This window comes from Bos mutus, chromosome 8 (assembly GCF_027580195.1).
Source record: "Bos mutus isolate GX-2022 chromosome 8, NWIPB_WYAK_1.1, whole genome shotgun sequence".
NCBI classification, from domain to species: domain Eukaryota; kingdom Metazoa; phylum Chordata; class Mammalia; order Artiodactyla; family Bovidae; genus Bos; species Bos mutus.
In genome coordinates this window covers 7456694-7473233 of record NC_091624.1, presented here as the reverse complement: position 1 = coordinate 7473233, position 16540 = coordinate 7456694, and the positions used below count along the sequence as shown (strand labels likewise).

The 16540-nt window shown below is 49.2% G+C and overlaps 1 protein-coding gene across 1 annotated transcript in view; it reads left to right on the top strand.

The window, feature by feature from the left end:
• Window positions 1-16540, top strand: part of PAPPA (pappalysin 1) — a 267243-nt gene that overhangs the window by 178815 nt on the left and 71888 nt on the right. The window contains 3 exon segments of the mRNA XM_070375021.1: window positions 6729-6842; window positions 7756-7891; window positions 10046-10259. Of these exon segments, the coding sequence (XP_070231122.1) occupies window positions 6729-6842; window positions 7756-7891; window positions 10046-10259 (464 nt within the window).

Below are 16540 nucleotides of genomic sequence, written 5' to 3'. Positions count from 1 at the left end.
CTACAGTCCATAGGGTTGCAAAGAGTAAGACAAGACAGAGTGCGCATGCATGCACACACACACACACACACACACACAGGAGCAGGCAGAGGGTGTGGAGTGACTGGAGATGAGGAGAGTGGTCCTCAGGATCTACTTCTCCATCAGAGGAAGCAGAGGTTTTAATCAAAACAGCAATTGAGCTGCCATGTGGTTGAGTCCACAGAACGTGGACTCAGAGTCCAGCATCCTGCTGTTACACACAATTGGATATGTGAGCTTGAAAGAGTCATTGAAAGCTTCCGTGCCTCCTTTCCTCATCAGAAAAATGGGATAATTCCAGCCTACCTGAATAAATGAGAGGATTAAATGATACTGTGCCCATAAGACCTTGGGAGATAGTATTTCTGTGGGTGTTCTTAAGCTGCTGGGGCACCACTGCACTTCACAGATGGAGAGACAGGATGGAAGAGATGTCCAACTGATAAGTGGCAGATAGAACTGGCCCACGTCCCCTGTGTCTCTTGGTTTCTATTTTTAAAATGAGCACAGATACCTCTGAAGATGACAGAGAGTCTGAGGCAGTGTGCTAAAGATGAGACTTTCCCCTTCAAGGTCAAGGGGAAAGGGGTTTGTTCACACCCTTGGTTCCTGCACTAAGATGAGGTTGAAAGGCAGTGACTTGCCCAGCTTCCATCAAAGACATAGAGCTGGGCTTCCTGCAGAAGCGAGTGACATGGACACCGAGATTGCTGCTATGAATCCTTGGGTAAGGGGAGAAATCTCACTAGGTATGGTTCTGTGTAAGGGAGGGAGGCTTGAGAGGGTGTAGAACACAGGAGAGAACAGGGATCGGTTCTGGGGCCAGAAAGTCATTGTTTTCATATCAGGTTTGCCACTTACTTGCTGTGATGTATTGTGCAAGATACTTGCTCTCCCTCGACCACTGAAAAAGAAATGCTCCCAGTTGATAACCTACTTAAGTCCCGCTAACTCTTAAGCTCTAAAATGTGGAAGCTTATGAGTGTTGCTGCTTAGAGGTAAGAGTAGAAGAAAGTACAGCTAGACACCTTCCCCTGGCTGTTGGGAAGAATCTCCCCAAAGGTAAGCTGGGCTGTTTATGAATGGAAGAGAGCCCCTCATCTGCGAAGTAATCAAGAAGATGCTGGGTAATTCCTTCTCTTACCCTGAAAAGACTTAAGTGAAGATGCTTGCCACATCTGTTCTTTGCATGGCATCATTACATGAATTTCTCTTACCCCCCTTCACTGGATCATATATTTCTTACTGTATTCAGTCATTTATTAATTTATTGATTCATTCATCCAATCACTTATTTGTTCAGTCACTTAACCATTTGTTAATTATTCATTCATTCAGTGAATATCAATGTCAGTCATTCAAAATAATATTATCTGTTTTATTTCAGTAGATTGTGATGAGAACACTTAAAAACAAATCTGCCCTCCTAAGTTTTTATGGGCACAACACAATAATAGTGACTATGTTGCTGTTGTTTAGTCTCTAATTGTGTCTGACTCTTTGTGACCCCGTGGACTGTAGCCCGCTGGGCTCCTCTGTCCATGGGATTTCCCAGGCAAGAATACTGGAGTGGGTTGCCATTTCCTTCTCCAGGGAATCTTCCTGACTCAGGGATCAGACCCACATCTCCTGCAAGTCTCCTGCATTGCGGGTGAATTCCTTACCACTGAGCTACCTAGGAAGCCCCATTATTGATTATAAGTATAGTGTTATATAGCAGATCTGTTAAAATTTTAATCAACTTGCTTAACTGAGACTCCATTGTTGATTTATATGTTGATTTATAAACGTATAGCAACTCCTTTGTCCCTTTCCCTGCTGCCCCTGGCAGCTCCCATTCCACTCTTCAGTTCTGTGGGTTTAGCTATGTTAGGTAGCTCATATAAGTGGAACCATGCAGTATTTGTCTCGTAGTGACTGCCTAGGTGCACTTAGAGTAGCCTTGAGAGTCCTCTGTGTAGTCAAATGTAGCTTATTTCCTTCTTTTTTCAGGTTTAATACTGTTCTGTTGTGTGTACCCACTGCATTTAGTTTATCCGTTTATCTGTTGATGATGTTTAGGTTGTTCTCACATCTTGGCTGTTGCAGATAATGCTGCCATGAGCATGGGAGTAAAAATGCAGCACGATTACTGTCAGCTAGAGGAGACGCTCTCCTCTCCTCTCTAGAAGAGCCTAGAGACCACGATGCCTCTAGAGCCTCCGGGGTGCATCCCACAAACCAGTGAGTGATGTAAAGGAAGGGAGGAGAGTTCGTTCATACCAGTAGGACAGAGAGAGTCAAAGGTTGCTGTGTTCACCTCCCTGCCATCACTGGGCTTTGGTCATCTCTTGACCAAGGGGTCAAGCTCGAATCCTTGGCATCATTTGAAGGATTTGTGTCTAGAGACCAGGAGGGAGAGCAGAATGACTCTGCCTGGGATTGAAGAGAGGTGGAGATTGGGAAGGGAGAGGGGGTGAGAGAGGTTGGGAAGGTTGCTGAAGACACTGGTTGGAGAGAGAGGATGAGTAAAGAGCAGCCTGGGGCGACGATGGGAGAGCATGAGCCCACACAGGGTGAGCACTGTCACCCCCTACTCACTCCCCCACGACATGCCCAGTAAAGTCTACACTGCTCAGTAAGACTTTGTGGAATTGGATTTGCCTTTTTAGAAGGTACAAAACATGGGTGGCTGAAAGCAGAGCACCTGCATAGAATCAGCTATCTTGGGGATCACACTTAGATATGTGCCCCTCCTTTTGCCCAAGGGCAAGGCTCTTCTCCTCTCAGAGAGAGCCCCGTGTGCCAGCCCCCTTCCATCCATGGCTGCTGAATGAGCCCCCCGCCATTTCCTCTGTAACCTTCCCCCACCTCCCCAGGAACATAGATGATTTTAACATCGGCTGGGGCTTCGGGCAAAGGTTCAGCTACATCTGTTTGTTCCTCTCTGATCTGCTTTGACTGTCCATGGTCAGGATCACAGCCAGCCCGAAACAAACACAGCACTAAATAGGAAACCAGGAGAATAAAATAACAGCACTACATCCCTCTAAGCCCTGTCTGGTGCTGATAGAGTTGATGAGATAAGAGGAAATTGTGTTTAAGCAGTAAGAGGGCTCTGTTCATGTCAGAGACTTCTCTGACCCTGCTTGCTGTAGATTCAGAGATAAGCCCCGGGCTTAGCACTCCAGAGATGTGCTCCACCACGCTCTGCTGGGGGACAGGCAGCTAAGAACACAAGGGGAAAGAATTCCAAAAGGATACATGTCGAATCGCTGGCCTGGATTTCGAATGCCATAGATAGTTTATGCGATGTCTCGCACTGTTGTAAAATGTAACCCAATCCCCTGGCGGATCTGCCTGAGCTCAGTCTCCGTTGTTTTTGAGAAAAATAAATAAACTTGAAAAAGTCTGCCAGCCCATTAAATTGGCTATGTTTTACCCACAGCCTCCTCGGTATTAGGCTTCTAGGGATTTAAATAGCTGAAGTCATCACCTAATTTCTGGCCAATGAGATGGTTGATTCTTGGCACCTTTACTCTCCTTAGGAAGTTACCTGTGACATTCAGGAAAATAATACTGTATTCCCAGGACCCACTGACACCTTGGGGAAGGGTGAGGGGAACTTTGGCAGTGAACAAGTTTCAGTACTTTTCTGTGTTTTAAAGCAATGAAGCTCTCAAACGAAACAATACAAGGCATCTTGATATATAAAACAGATGGGTGAAGATGCTTTGGTTGAAACAGTGGAGCAGGAGCTAAACACATCTTCCCCCATCCTGATGCCCAGACTGACACCTCCAAGCAACCCTAGGAATCCACAGGTGACACCTTGAAAGGCCATGACCTAATCCAACATTCAGATGTGAAAGATAGCCTGAGGTCCAAAGATGGGAGACAGCTGGTCCGCAATTACACCCCGAATGTTGAGGGAGTTGGAACCAGGACCAGGTATCTTAACCCAGCTCCCCGTTGCAGGAACTCCCCGGGTGACGGTGTGATTCTCCAAAGTTGGTTAAGACACTTTTCTTCTTCTATTTGATACTTCAAGGATGAACTGAAGATGTTAACTTTAAGGAAACTGGGTGAAGCGTATATGAAACTCTTGGTATTTCTTCCTTTGCAAGTTTCCTGTAAATACAAAATTATTCCAAAACAAAACATTTATTTTAAAAGAAAGCGTTGCAGCTTGCAATTGTGGATTACAGTGTGACCACGTGTTTCAGCTTGACTTTGATCAGTGAATTTGATGTGCAACTTTCCATGCTATTTTTAATTCTTCTACACTCATCTGTATGACTCCCGGGGTATAGTCTAACTTCATTTGATTTTAGTAAATAGAACCCTAATGTACTTGCCCACGTATACCTCATTCTTTATTCATTCCATGTTATGCTTTTGCAATCCCTCTATGTTGTCATCTATGAACTCACAAAGAGGGCTTCCATTTCTCTTGGCCAGGGTCCATATTGCATCAGGTGTCAAATATTCTCAGGATCATCCCCACATTTGAATCTCTTTCAGTCCTCTTCCTAATATTCTTTTGCTTATGGAATCCTAACATGTGAATGTATCATCTTTACTCACCCCTTCTTCAACAGGGGAGCATATAAACTATCCCTGATTTTTTTAAAATTTATTTGTTTTTAATTGAAGGGTAATTGCTTTACAGGATTGTGTTGATTTCTACCAAACATCAACATGAATCAGCTATAGGTTTACCCGTGTCCCCTCCCACTGGAACATCTCTCCCACCTCCCTCCCCATCCCACACCTCTAGGTTGTTACAGAGCCCTGGTGTGAATCCCCTGAGTCATACAGCAAATGCCTTTTGGCTGTCTGTTTTACGTATGGCAATGTATGTTTCCATGTTATTCTCTCCATGCATCCCACCCTCTCCTTCCTGACTCCATAACCGTGTCCATAAGTCTGTTCTCTGTCTCCATTGATTCTCTGCATATAGGTTCATCAGCACCATCTTTCTAGATTCCATATACAGGCGTTAACATACAATATTTGTTTTTCTTTTTCTGACTTACTTCACTCTTTATAATTAGCTCTAGGTTCATCCACCTCATTAGGACTGACTCAAATGCATCCCTTTTTATGGCTGAGTAATATTCCACGGTATGTCTGTACCACAGCTTCTTTATCCATTCATCTGTCAATGGACATCTAGGTCACTTCCATGTCCTCTATTGTAAATAGAGCTGCAGCGAACATCGGGGTACACGTGTCTTTCAGTTTTGGTTTCCTCAGGGTATATGCCTAGTGGTGGGATTGCTGGGTCATATGATGGTTTTATTCCTAGTTTTTTAAGGACTCTCCGTGCTGTTCTCCATAGCGGCTGTATCAATTTACATTCCCACCAACGGTGCAGAAGGGCTCCCTTTTCTCCACACCTTTTCTTAGCATTTATGGTTTGTAGGTGTTTTGATGATGGTATATCCCTGATCTTTCGCTACTTTAGATATTGCTGGAATGGATAGTCTTGATCCTTGTATATATATATATTTTTTTTCCTTTCCTTTTTTTTTTTTGTTTTTTTTGTTTTACATGTGTATGTTTGTTTGTGTAACTGACATTAGATCCTCTCACTTTTTTTCTCATAGCTTATAAGACCTTAGAGGTCTCTCGGTTAACCTTACTTTTTAGGCGAGTCACCTGAGACCCACAGATCTGGAATGACAGGCCCAAATTCCCAGAGAATATTGAGGAAGGAGTCACCATAGAGATGCAAGGAAAAACACTAATTTGGGATGACCTTTTGCCAAGAGTCTGACGTAGCTCGAGAGTATCGGGGCTGCTCCTCTCCTTTTCCGTCACGGTTCTTTTCTGGTCTACAGCTGACAGTTACGCAGGCATCTGTGATTCCCTGATGAGTGCCTGCACACGTTGTCACCCCAAGCTCCTCCCACTGCTCCCTTGTCTGATGTCTTGTCCCAGAGTGTTTGACCAATTGCAGTTACTCAATAAATAGTATTGGAATGAATGATTAAACCAGTGGGATGAAATGACATTGGGACAGGAAATTCCTCAGTTTGAAGAATTCTCCTCATCTCTACATGCTTCGTGTTTCTTGGAATGTCATTTGGTATATCTGTCATTGAGACTGAGGGGCTGTGTGTGTGTGTGTAGATACGACACACATACCCAAACGGTGGGGCCAATATTCTTTGGGGAGAACAGATGCTGACGCTGTTCCAGTCTGTGTCATTAATCTGGCTCTGAGCACAATTTACAGATTTGTCCTGAAGGGATGCTTGGTATTCAGCGTCCGTGACAGATTCAGGGCCTCAGGCCTGCCTTTCTGCCGCTTTCCCCAAGTTCTGATTATACCAGGCAGCTCATCATCCTGGGCTTCTGCTTTCTTCTGAGCCTTTACTTCTCTTCCTTCCATGGGCAATACCCTCCCATCTGCAGCCACCCTATTCTTTCAGACCCGAATCAGGTGTCAACTCCTCCAGGACCTGTCCCCACAAGAACTTCTCTGACGTCTCTACCACCCAAATGTGTTATCCCTCCTTTCCTGAATACCACTGAAGATCTTCTCATCTGCATTATTAGAATGTGGGCACCTGGAACAGACTCTTGTCTGTTCATCACTGTTTCTTCCTGCGGTGTCAAGAACAGAATAGGTGGATAGTGAGGTGTTGCTGAGTTGAATTTAATTCAACCTCCAAGACCCTCTAAGACATCTGTTTCCCTTTATTTATTTTTTTTTCCAGGTGTGTCGGACCAAGGTGATCGATCTCAGCGAAGGCATTTCCCAGCACGCCTGGTACCCATGCACCATCAGCTACCCATATTCCCAGCTGGCTCAGACCACTTTCTGGGTCCGGGTAAGTCAAAGCTTTGAGAGCCTCAGCCTGTCCAGCAGAGGCCCCCAGGAAACACTGTCTCCCTTGGCCCTTTCGTAGGCTGGTTTTGTCTACCTGCTGAGGGTGTTAATGGCAAGGACAGAAAGCAAAACAGTTAGCAGCAGGATGCTTCCTGGAATGGAATCCCTTAATTGCTCATGGGATGCCTTCAGTCAGTCTTGTTTTGGCCGAGAGTTTAGATATCATTTAGATGTCGTTCTTTTAAGCTGCCTTGCCTTGAAGTCTTCCCTGAGCCCTACAGGGAGAAGGAACTGCCCTTTTGCTTCTAGTCCTCCACGTGTGGCCCACTGTTGGATGGCACTCGTCATGTGCCGTGGTATTCTGTAGCTGTCGCGGGCCCGTCTTCCCGACTGTGGACTGTGGTCGTTCCGAGCGTTGTTAGTGTGTGTTGCTCACCTGCGTTGAACTCCAGCATCTACAGAAGTGAAAGGCATGCCTTGTTTACCTTCGTCTCCTCGATGCCTAGTCCAGAGATTGGTCAGCACAGAGCAGTGATGAATAATAAGCCTCATTTCATGTGGTGTTAGTGTGTGCTGGACGTCTGAGTATCTTCCCAGAGCCTCCCAGGCATCCTGTGATGTGTCTATTTACAGATCCGTGACTTAGAGGTGAAGGAATTTAGGCCCAGAGTGGCTCAGCCATCACTGGGCATCACACAGCTTGAAAAGAGCAGAGCCAAGATTGGAACAGTCTCTGACCTCAGAGGCTATGCTCTTTGCTCTGAGGTTTCACTGTCTCCCTGTTCCCACCATGGACCGTGATCAGTTGTCCAGCTCCCGAAATGGAAGATTCTTCTCAAAACCCTGCCCCGGGGCTGCCCCACCACCGCATGCCTAGCTGCACGGCTGAGCCTCCTACGTCTTCTGCATTTCAGGCATACTTTTCTCAACCAATGGTCGCTACAGCCGTCATCGTCCACCTGGTGACCGATGGGACCTACTATGGGGACCAGAAGCAAGAAACCATCAGCGTCCAGCTGCTTGATACCAACGAACAGAGCCACGATCTAGGTGAGCGTATGGCTTGCCCTTGCTACCTGCCTCCCCATCTGCCCGTGCGTGGTTTGTAAGGATTGGCTGAGAATGAGTTCTCGCCTCCCGTCGCCTCTTCTTGGGGTTGTTTCCCATCAGGGTGTCTTCAGATCAGGATAAGTATGTGTGTACACCTAGAAAAGCCTGAATCGGATGGGGATGAGGGAAGAGATTCAGGTCAAAGTCCTCTTTTCAGTAGGTCCCTTCTCCCGCAACGCCTTCACCCTCAGGCATCCTAGCAGATCTCAGAGGACCCTGGGAAGGAGACTGAGTAAAGATGCTTTTCCATTATATGTATCATCACCTGAGACCCAAAGAGACACGTTGAGAGGCCTGGGTCACATGGCCAGAGCCAGTCAGCAAGCAGGAAAGCCGGGTTTTCAGAAGCATCGCCCACTGCCCTTCACCCTGTAACCAGGAGCGTCCATGATAGCAAATGAGCTCTCACTTGAGATGTGGTGACCCGTGCCGAGCACAAGACCCCACACTCAGAAAGCCCCACCATCCCCTTCCACACTGCCCAGACACCCTGCCCCGTCTACTCTGGAATTCCAGGCCAGTGCAGAAGTCCCGGCTTCAAAGCTGTGCCCGTACGATTCCACAAGGAGCTCGTTTCAAAGCCCCATAGGAAGCAAGCTCGCCAGGGGTTACGTCAGGGTCAAGCCACAGCTCAGGCAGTGGGGAGGGGTTTTGTTTTGTTTTTATGTTTACTTATTTGGTCAGTTTTCAAGGCATGGGGGAAATGCGTTAATAAGGAAGGGAAAGGAAACCCCTCTGGATTTATCCAGATTCCTGGGAAATGTCCCTAAGCAAGAAGCAAATATTTTCATAGCTGTCCTGGCATCGCAAAGGGCTCTGTGGAGAGGTTTTCAGAGCAATGGGAAAGACTCGGGCTCCAGCAGAGATCCTTGGATCCTGCTATTTGATGCCCGAGTGTCCATCTGTCCCTCCCCATCGGCTCCCCTGTCCTGCGTCCTCAGCACCCTGGCATTCGCATGGAGGCTCTGTGGCTCTATGCCAGTGGGCCACAGATGCAGACCTGCTCGACTGGGAGCCTCACGCCCAGCAGAACAGGACTCCCAGTGCTTGGTCAGGATGATCTCACTTTTTAGAGGCAGACACTGAGTGTCAGGGGCTTGGTGGACTCACATGGTAAAGAAGTGAGTATCTGTTACCTGTGTCAGTCACTCAATCGTGTCCGACTCTTTACAACCCCATGGACTGTAACCCACAAGGTTTTCCTGTCCATGGGATTCCCCAGGCAAGAATACTGGAGTGGGTAGTCATTCCCTTCTCCAGGGGATCTTCCCAATCCAGGGATCAAACCCAGGTCTCCTGCATAGCAGGCAGACTCTACCACTTGAGCTGTCAGGGAGACCCACTAAGCCAAGACCTGATGTCCATCAAACACCAAAGCCAACTTTGGTTTTCCCAACTCCAACCCACCCCATCATTCTCCTCCCTTTCCTTATGTACCTTCTCTCCCCGCCCTACTCACTCCCCACCACTTTTCAAAGCCTGGGACTTCTAGAAAGAACTGAGAGCTTCTGGGTGAAGCCGTTTGGATTCTCCTTGGACTCTGTGTGGCACACTGTTCTGGGTCCCCCTAGAAAGCCGCCTTCTGCCACGTTTCTGCCTCTCCTCTCTGCCAAAGGGGTGCAGAGGTCCTTACCGCACAGGGCTGGTCCCAGCTTCCTAGCTTAAAAATGAGAGGAGGCTTTTTTTTTACCCCAACAATGACCAATTTCTGTGAATTGTTTCCCTCATCTTGATGACTGCCTGAAAACTAGCAGCTCAGACCAGCCAAGCCCTCAAGCAAGGTGGGAGGGAAGTGAGTGCCAGTGAGGCTTGGCCCAGGGGTGGCCCTTTGGTGGGGAGGGAGGGGCTGTGGGCGCTAGGTGAAGGGAGAGCTTAGGGAGCGGCGAGGCGAGGGGATTGGAAAGATTTGGAGCCAAGAGAAAAAGGCAGACAAAGAAACTTTCAATCAAACTCAAAATCCCCACTGGCCACCCAATGGTGCTTTTGTGCAGTGACATGAAAGGGTCTGGGGGCTTCGGGAAGGGCCCGTTGGGGAGGGCGTGACTGGCCTTGAGTAATGAGCCTGGCCCCCCGGCCCTCTGTCTCCCCTGACAGGCTTCCACGTCCTGAGCTGCCGGAACAATCCCCTGATTATCCCTGTGGTCCATGACCTCAGCCAGCCCTTCTACCACAGCCAGGCGGTACGCGTGAGCTTCAGTTCACCCCTGGTCGCCATCTCGGGGGTGGCCCTCCGCTCCTTCGACAACTTTGACCCCGTCACCCTGAGCAGCTGCCAGAGAGGGGAGACCTACAGCTCTGCCGAGCAGAGGTAAGGCACCCTGGGTCTGCGTGCCGGGGTGGACCCTGGAGCCGGGAGGCCATGGGTGTTACAGGAAAAAGTCTGTGTGTTTCTCCCTTCTCCATCGTCTGGCCTCTGGCCGGCTCTGCCTTGGGGCTTGAGAGGACCCCACGACTCTGAGCTCCAGGGGGTGCGGGAGGGCAGTAGAGACATGGCTGTGGGAGGAGGACCTCTTTCACCTTGTTCGAGGTCCCAGTGCTGACGCCGACCTGCAGGGAGACCTTGGGAGAGTCACTTTCCCTCTCTGGACCTCAGCACCCTCATCTGAATGAAGTGAGGGGTGGTGGATTAGCTGTCTTCCAGCTCTGAAATACTGGAACATTCTGCTTCCTAAGTAGCACAGGCAAGAGGCATAACCCTCCTGGGAGATGTCCCCAGCGGTCCTGGTGTCTGTCTTCTAACCGCACGGCTCTGCGGTGCCTTTGATCTGTATCTGTTAATATACCTAGTGTGGAGCTAGGAGAGGGGGATCCTTCCTGGAAAAAATATGAGCTGTAGTGACACTCTGACCTGGATTTGAATCTGCCCCTTCCCGACTGTCCCACTGCACTTGGGTGAGTCTCAGTTGTCTCCTTTGGAGTAATATCTACCCGGTAGGGTGGTCATGAGAGTTAAAGATGTGCTGCAGATGCAAGTGTTCCTGGAAACTCTCAGGAACTGTGCAAAGATAATGTGTTCATAGTGTTGATCACCACTTGCTGATGTGATGCTGATGCTTTTCTGTGCAGAATTCCACATAAAGTTCTTAGAGTTGAGCTGGAAGAAGCCTCGGAGCTCATCTAGTATATCTGCATTGTCCAAACTTCCGTGGTACCCTCTGGGTTTTCAGAACGGGAAGGGCTGGTCCAGAGTCACACAGCATCTCTGACGTTTGTTTAAAGAGTTGGGGGTCTCAGTGGGCTTCCCCAAAGCAAGGCCCTCTGAAGGGCAGTTCAGCCCTGCCCTGTATACCTGGGAGAAGGACAGAAAGAGGAGTGGGGAGAGGGGACCCCAGCCTTTCCCACGCCCCTGCTACCAGAGGACACAAAAGGTGGTTGCAAAACCCACATTGTTTTGCACCCACTGTCTCTAGCTTCTGTTGTGCAAAGTCTGTCGCAATCCTTCAGAGGCAAAAGAGCTCCTTAAATATCATTCATTGTTGTATTTCACCCTGAGAGGGCTTTTTCATCCCTGCCTCTCCAGACTATAAAAATAAGTTAATTCTCAGAACCCAGGGAAACAATGTCGACGGAAAATGCAAATCCATCAGACCCTCTCTGCAACGCTTTCCCATCCCTAACCAGCCACCAAGACCATCCCTGAGTTGACTGAGGCCAGCGCTGACTTCTTTGAATCCTTCATTAGCAGTTCTCGTGTCCCAAGTAAACAGTAAGATGTGTTTAACCTTGAAAACAAGTCCATCAATAAGTATGTGTTGAGTCCTTCGACCTCTCATGGAAACACACAGAGCTGGGGCAGGACGTTGCCCTGTCTCTGGCTGGTGGTGGGATGGGGAGCCCGACCCCTCTCTTCTCTGGGCCTGTCTCCCGACATGTGAAACGATAGCAGTGACGGATCTGTGTTCTGTGTGGCTCCTTCCACTTGGAACAGTCTGGGATTCCCAAGAGGTAGGAGCGGTGAGAGGGAAGAGGAGGGGACCCACATTGATTTCATTATCTTATTCATTATCTCACCTGTCTGGTGAGGTATGGACAGAGCGACTGAGCCAAGACTGTCCAGAGAGTGGGAGGTAGGATCTCACTTTGTCCGCCCCTAAGAGCCACACTCTGCTCACCAGGACCAGGCTCATCCAGGAGAGAAGAGGGCTTCCCAGGGCTCCTCTCTTGTGCGCACTCGTCAGTGGGATGGAGTGGAGTGATGGAGGCGCAGCTCCCGGGGCCGGCTGGCTGGACCCTGAGCTCCCAGGGTCTAAGAGAGGCTGCTCCTCCTGAATGCCAGGGCTGTGGGGAGGGAGTGGGGCGGGGAGTCGGGGAGGACCGCAGCTGCTCCTGGGGCGCTGAAGAGGGATTTACCCTAACAGACAGGACTGTGCAAATGCGCAAATGCATTAAAACAAATAAACCAGGAGGAAAGAAAAGAAAAATAAGCAACAAGTGTAAAAAGCCGCGGGATGTTTTTCTTCATTCTCGAAACAGCAAGGTAAATAGCATGCCTTTTTATAGCTCAGCTGCTCTAGTGGAAATGGCCCACTTGACTCTCAGCTGCTTCCCAGGTAGTAAAGTGTGGCCCCCACCCACCCCAACACACCCCTTCCTCTCCCCACTCAGAGCCCCACTCCCATCTCCTCCCCATCTGTTCTCCTTCTGGCTCTCTTTCCTCCTTCCTGTTCCTCCATCTCTTCCCCTTTCTCCTCTCTCATCCTCTTTTCCCTCCTCGCTTTCTTTCTCTTCTCCTGAGGGCAACGTGATAGCTGGTGAGCTGCCAGGGGAGAAACCTCATCATGGCAAAATCAGTCCAGCCGTGTGTGTTCTGACCCAGATTCAAGGGTCTCTGTCCCCGTGCGGAACTTGGGAGTAAATTCAGAGACCCAGGAGAACAGGATCCAGTTCCAAAGGAGAGGTTCAGTGGTGGAATTCTAGCTGAGTTCCAGCTCCACACCAAGAAGGGGAAGCGGGAGGGAAGGGGGCCCTCGTGATGGTTGGGGGGAAGCTATGAGGCTTCTTCAGTGAGAAAAGGGACCGTCAGGAGCTGAGGCTTCAGGGGTTGGACGCACACACACGCACGCACGCACGCCGCCATTGTCCAGCCTATAGTTACACAGAGATTGAGCAGTTTAGTATAACATTCAGTGGGCCGTGTGTTTAGAAACTTGGCGTCTTCCCTTCCCTCCCCTCTTTCCTTCCCCCCTTCCTCCCCTCCCTCTCATGTGTTGCATTCTCTTCCTTTCTCTACCTCAAACTTTTCCCACTTTTTCCATGTCGGAGCACCCAGAGAGAGGCAGCTCTGATTGACAGCTAGCCTTTAGAGGACCAACCTTCAGTTCAGTTCAGTTGAGTCGCTCAGTCATGTCCAACTCTTTGCGACCCCATGAACCACAGCACGCCAGACTCCCCTGTCCATCACCAACTCCCAGAGCTTACCCAAACTCATGTCCATTGAGTCAGTGATGCCATCCAACCATCTCATCCTCTGTCATCCCCTTCTCCTTCTGCCTTCAATCTTTCCCAGCATCAGGGTGTTTTCCAATGAGTCAGCTCTCTGCATCAGGTGGCCAAAGTATTAGAGTTTCAGCTTCAACATCAGTCCTTCCAATGAACACCCAGGACTGATCTCCTTTAGGATGGACTGCTTGGATCTCTTTGCAGTCCAAGGGACTCTCAAGAGTCTTCTCCAACACCACAGTTCAAAAGCATCAATTCTTTGGCACTCAGCTTTCTTTATAGTCCAACTCTCACATCCATACATGACCACTGGAAAAACCATAGCCTTAACTAGATGGACCTTTGTTGACAAAGTAATGTCTCTGCTTTTTAATATGTTGTCTAGGTTGGTCATAACTTTCCTTCCAAGGGGACAATAAATTCTTTGTGTGACTAGACTCACTCCTTGCAGCCAGAGTGAACTTAGTCTGGTAGTTATTGGTAGTGGTGGCATCAGAGTGGGTGCCTACAGGCTGGAACCAAGAGACCCTGGAGTCTGTGCCCTGACTGGGGGCTCTCTAGGAATCTGTCTGGAAGATTGGGAGCACAGAAGGAAGCTTCTCACGGCCGGACGGCCCAGGCCTCAGGTTGTCCCCAGGTCTACCCAGTGTCCCCACCCTCGAATGGATCAGCACCTCACGGAACATCTATTGGGAACAGCTAGCCTGGGGCTATGCCTGCAAATGGAACTTCTGCGCCTAAGCACGCGCCCGTATCACCTGTATGGATATGCCTGACTGTTCTCTAAGATGCTGTCCAACCACAGCCACCTGCCCCCCCAGCCCTGGCCTGCCTGTCAGAACCCCTGTTCCTCCATATCCTTGTCAAAACGTCGGATTATCAAAGTCTACTTGTTCCCTTTCCAGCGGGCTCTGAAATTATACATCTCCATGGTTTTGTCCACACCCTGACTTGACCCCTGGAAGCTAGGAGGCATGAAGAGATTCTTTGGGTTCTTACCCTTATTTGAGGATGGAAAACCTAAGGTCCAGGCAGGGAAAGTATTTTCCAAAGTCGCCCCAGTGGGTTAGGATGCAGAACCACACGACATTGGAATCCAGGTCTTGGGACTTCCAGGGCAAAGCTCTCCCCGCCCCTGCCCCACGCTCCCCCACCCCCCGCCATCATCAGAGGTATCAAAACAGCTGTCCCAGAGGCCCCAGCAACTTGTGGTTTTTTTGGCCCTTGTTTGACATGTTTTTAAATTACTTGTAACAGTTAGCTATCAAGAGAGTACAGAGTAAAGCCCAGAATCCATTCCACTCTTAAACACATCACAAGATTTGGAACATTGGGCCCACTCAGATCCTGGGACAGGAGACTCCCACTGGCCACCCCCCACTCAGCTCACCTGGCCATTCAGATGGTCGGCCGGACCCTGTAGCTGCTGACCCTGCCTCCCAACGCCGCACCCACCACATCACCGGCTCGTTTCTAGAATTCCAGGGAAGAAGAGCCTGTTGGGATCGCTTCCTGCGTAGCCTCATTGCTGGGCAGAAAAACGAGTCCTACCTTGCTGACTCTTTCTCAGTCTCACTTCCCAAGTGACCCTGTGGCAGTCGTGCCGAGAGCATTTCCCCTCCATTTTCCAGTGTGCGCGTGCTGTCTTTTTGGGTGTCCCCAGCCGAGCTGCTCAGAAAGATTTATAAAGCAGCTGCCTGTTTACTGCCCCCACCGCCCCCTGGCATAATTGCAGCTAAGCAACCACAGGAGTTAAGCCATGTGTCAAGGGGGAGCCAGGAGCGGAGCCCTCACCAGGCCTTTGACCTCTGGCCTCCTCTCTCCCAGTTGAGGGGTACACAGGCATCCCACGTTATGCACAATCGGGGGCCCTTTCAGTTGACTATGGGGGGTGACAATGGGAGGACTGTCAGATCCCTTAAGGATCTGCCTCTGTATGAACTTGAGTCTCTACGTAAATAACTTACATAAGTATAAGAAGAAAAGACAGTTCGTAAGTACCTGATTATCTTTGCATAGGGCGGGGATGGTGCCTCGTGTACCTTTGCCCGGGTGTGCGAATTTTATTGGTAACATTACCTATATCCCTTCCCCCATTGGGATCAATCACTCTCCTCCCTTCTGAGAAGTGGCTTCTTTTTCTTTTCCCCCCTTCTTTTGTTATTTTATGATAGCCCATCGCTGGTGAAATCCCTCCCCGCTCCTTTTCTCTTTTAATGAAGGCAGAAGCTTTTGTTTTGTTTTCCTTGTTTTGATTTTTGTTTTTGTGTTTCAGAAATGACAGAGCTGTGTCAGGGAGTTATTGGGAGGGGCCGCTGGGGTGATGTTTATCATTTTGGGGCAATGTGTTCACACAGCCCTTTTCAGCTAACAGGACAATGAAGGGAAGAGCAGGGACTTAGGGTCAGAGAGGCAGATCTACACCGGAATCCTGTCCACACCAAGTGCCTTTGGGCAAGTGATTTAAACTTGCTTAGACTTAATCTCTTCTTCTCACAAATGGGAATAATAACCCTACCTCATGGAATTACAATGAGGATGCGGATAAGATGATGTAGGTAAAACACAGCTGCCAATACCTGGGGCGTAGTGCTTCCTCATCCCCTTTCTTTCCTGTCCTCAAGCCTATAAGCCAGGTGCAGATGAATGTCCTGAAATGCAGGGAGGCCGCGTTCCCTAAGATACATTCCAGAGGACCCTAGTCCTAAGAAACGTGCCACGGGGAAAGGCTGTCAGAGCTCGGGAAGTTATGCATGCATTAGTCCCTTCTGGAAACCCAGCATATGTGTTAGAATTCAAGGTTCTGAGAAGTCCTGCAATGGAGAAAGGTGGCTGATCATCAGCTCTCCCCATTTGAACAAAGACTTTTTTTGGTCAGGCAGCCCATGTGAATAGGGGATGTTTTCCTTCTGTAGTAGGAGGAGCCAGAGGAGAGGGACGCCCTTCTCGTGGTGCATCGTAGTTTCCATAGCATGTCTATGCATGGGCCTTTCTGTTCTGCAAACAGGCGGAGCTCCAACCTGTCCTGGACTTTTGCACGTGCCCTTCGCTCTGCCTGGAATTCCCTCTGCACCAAACCTTCACGTGGCTGATCCCCTTCGTGTCATCCGAGTCTCAGCTCAGGTGTCCCTGGAGGAGGCTTCCCCGACC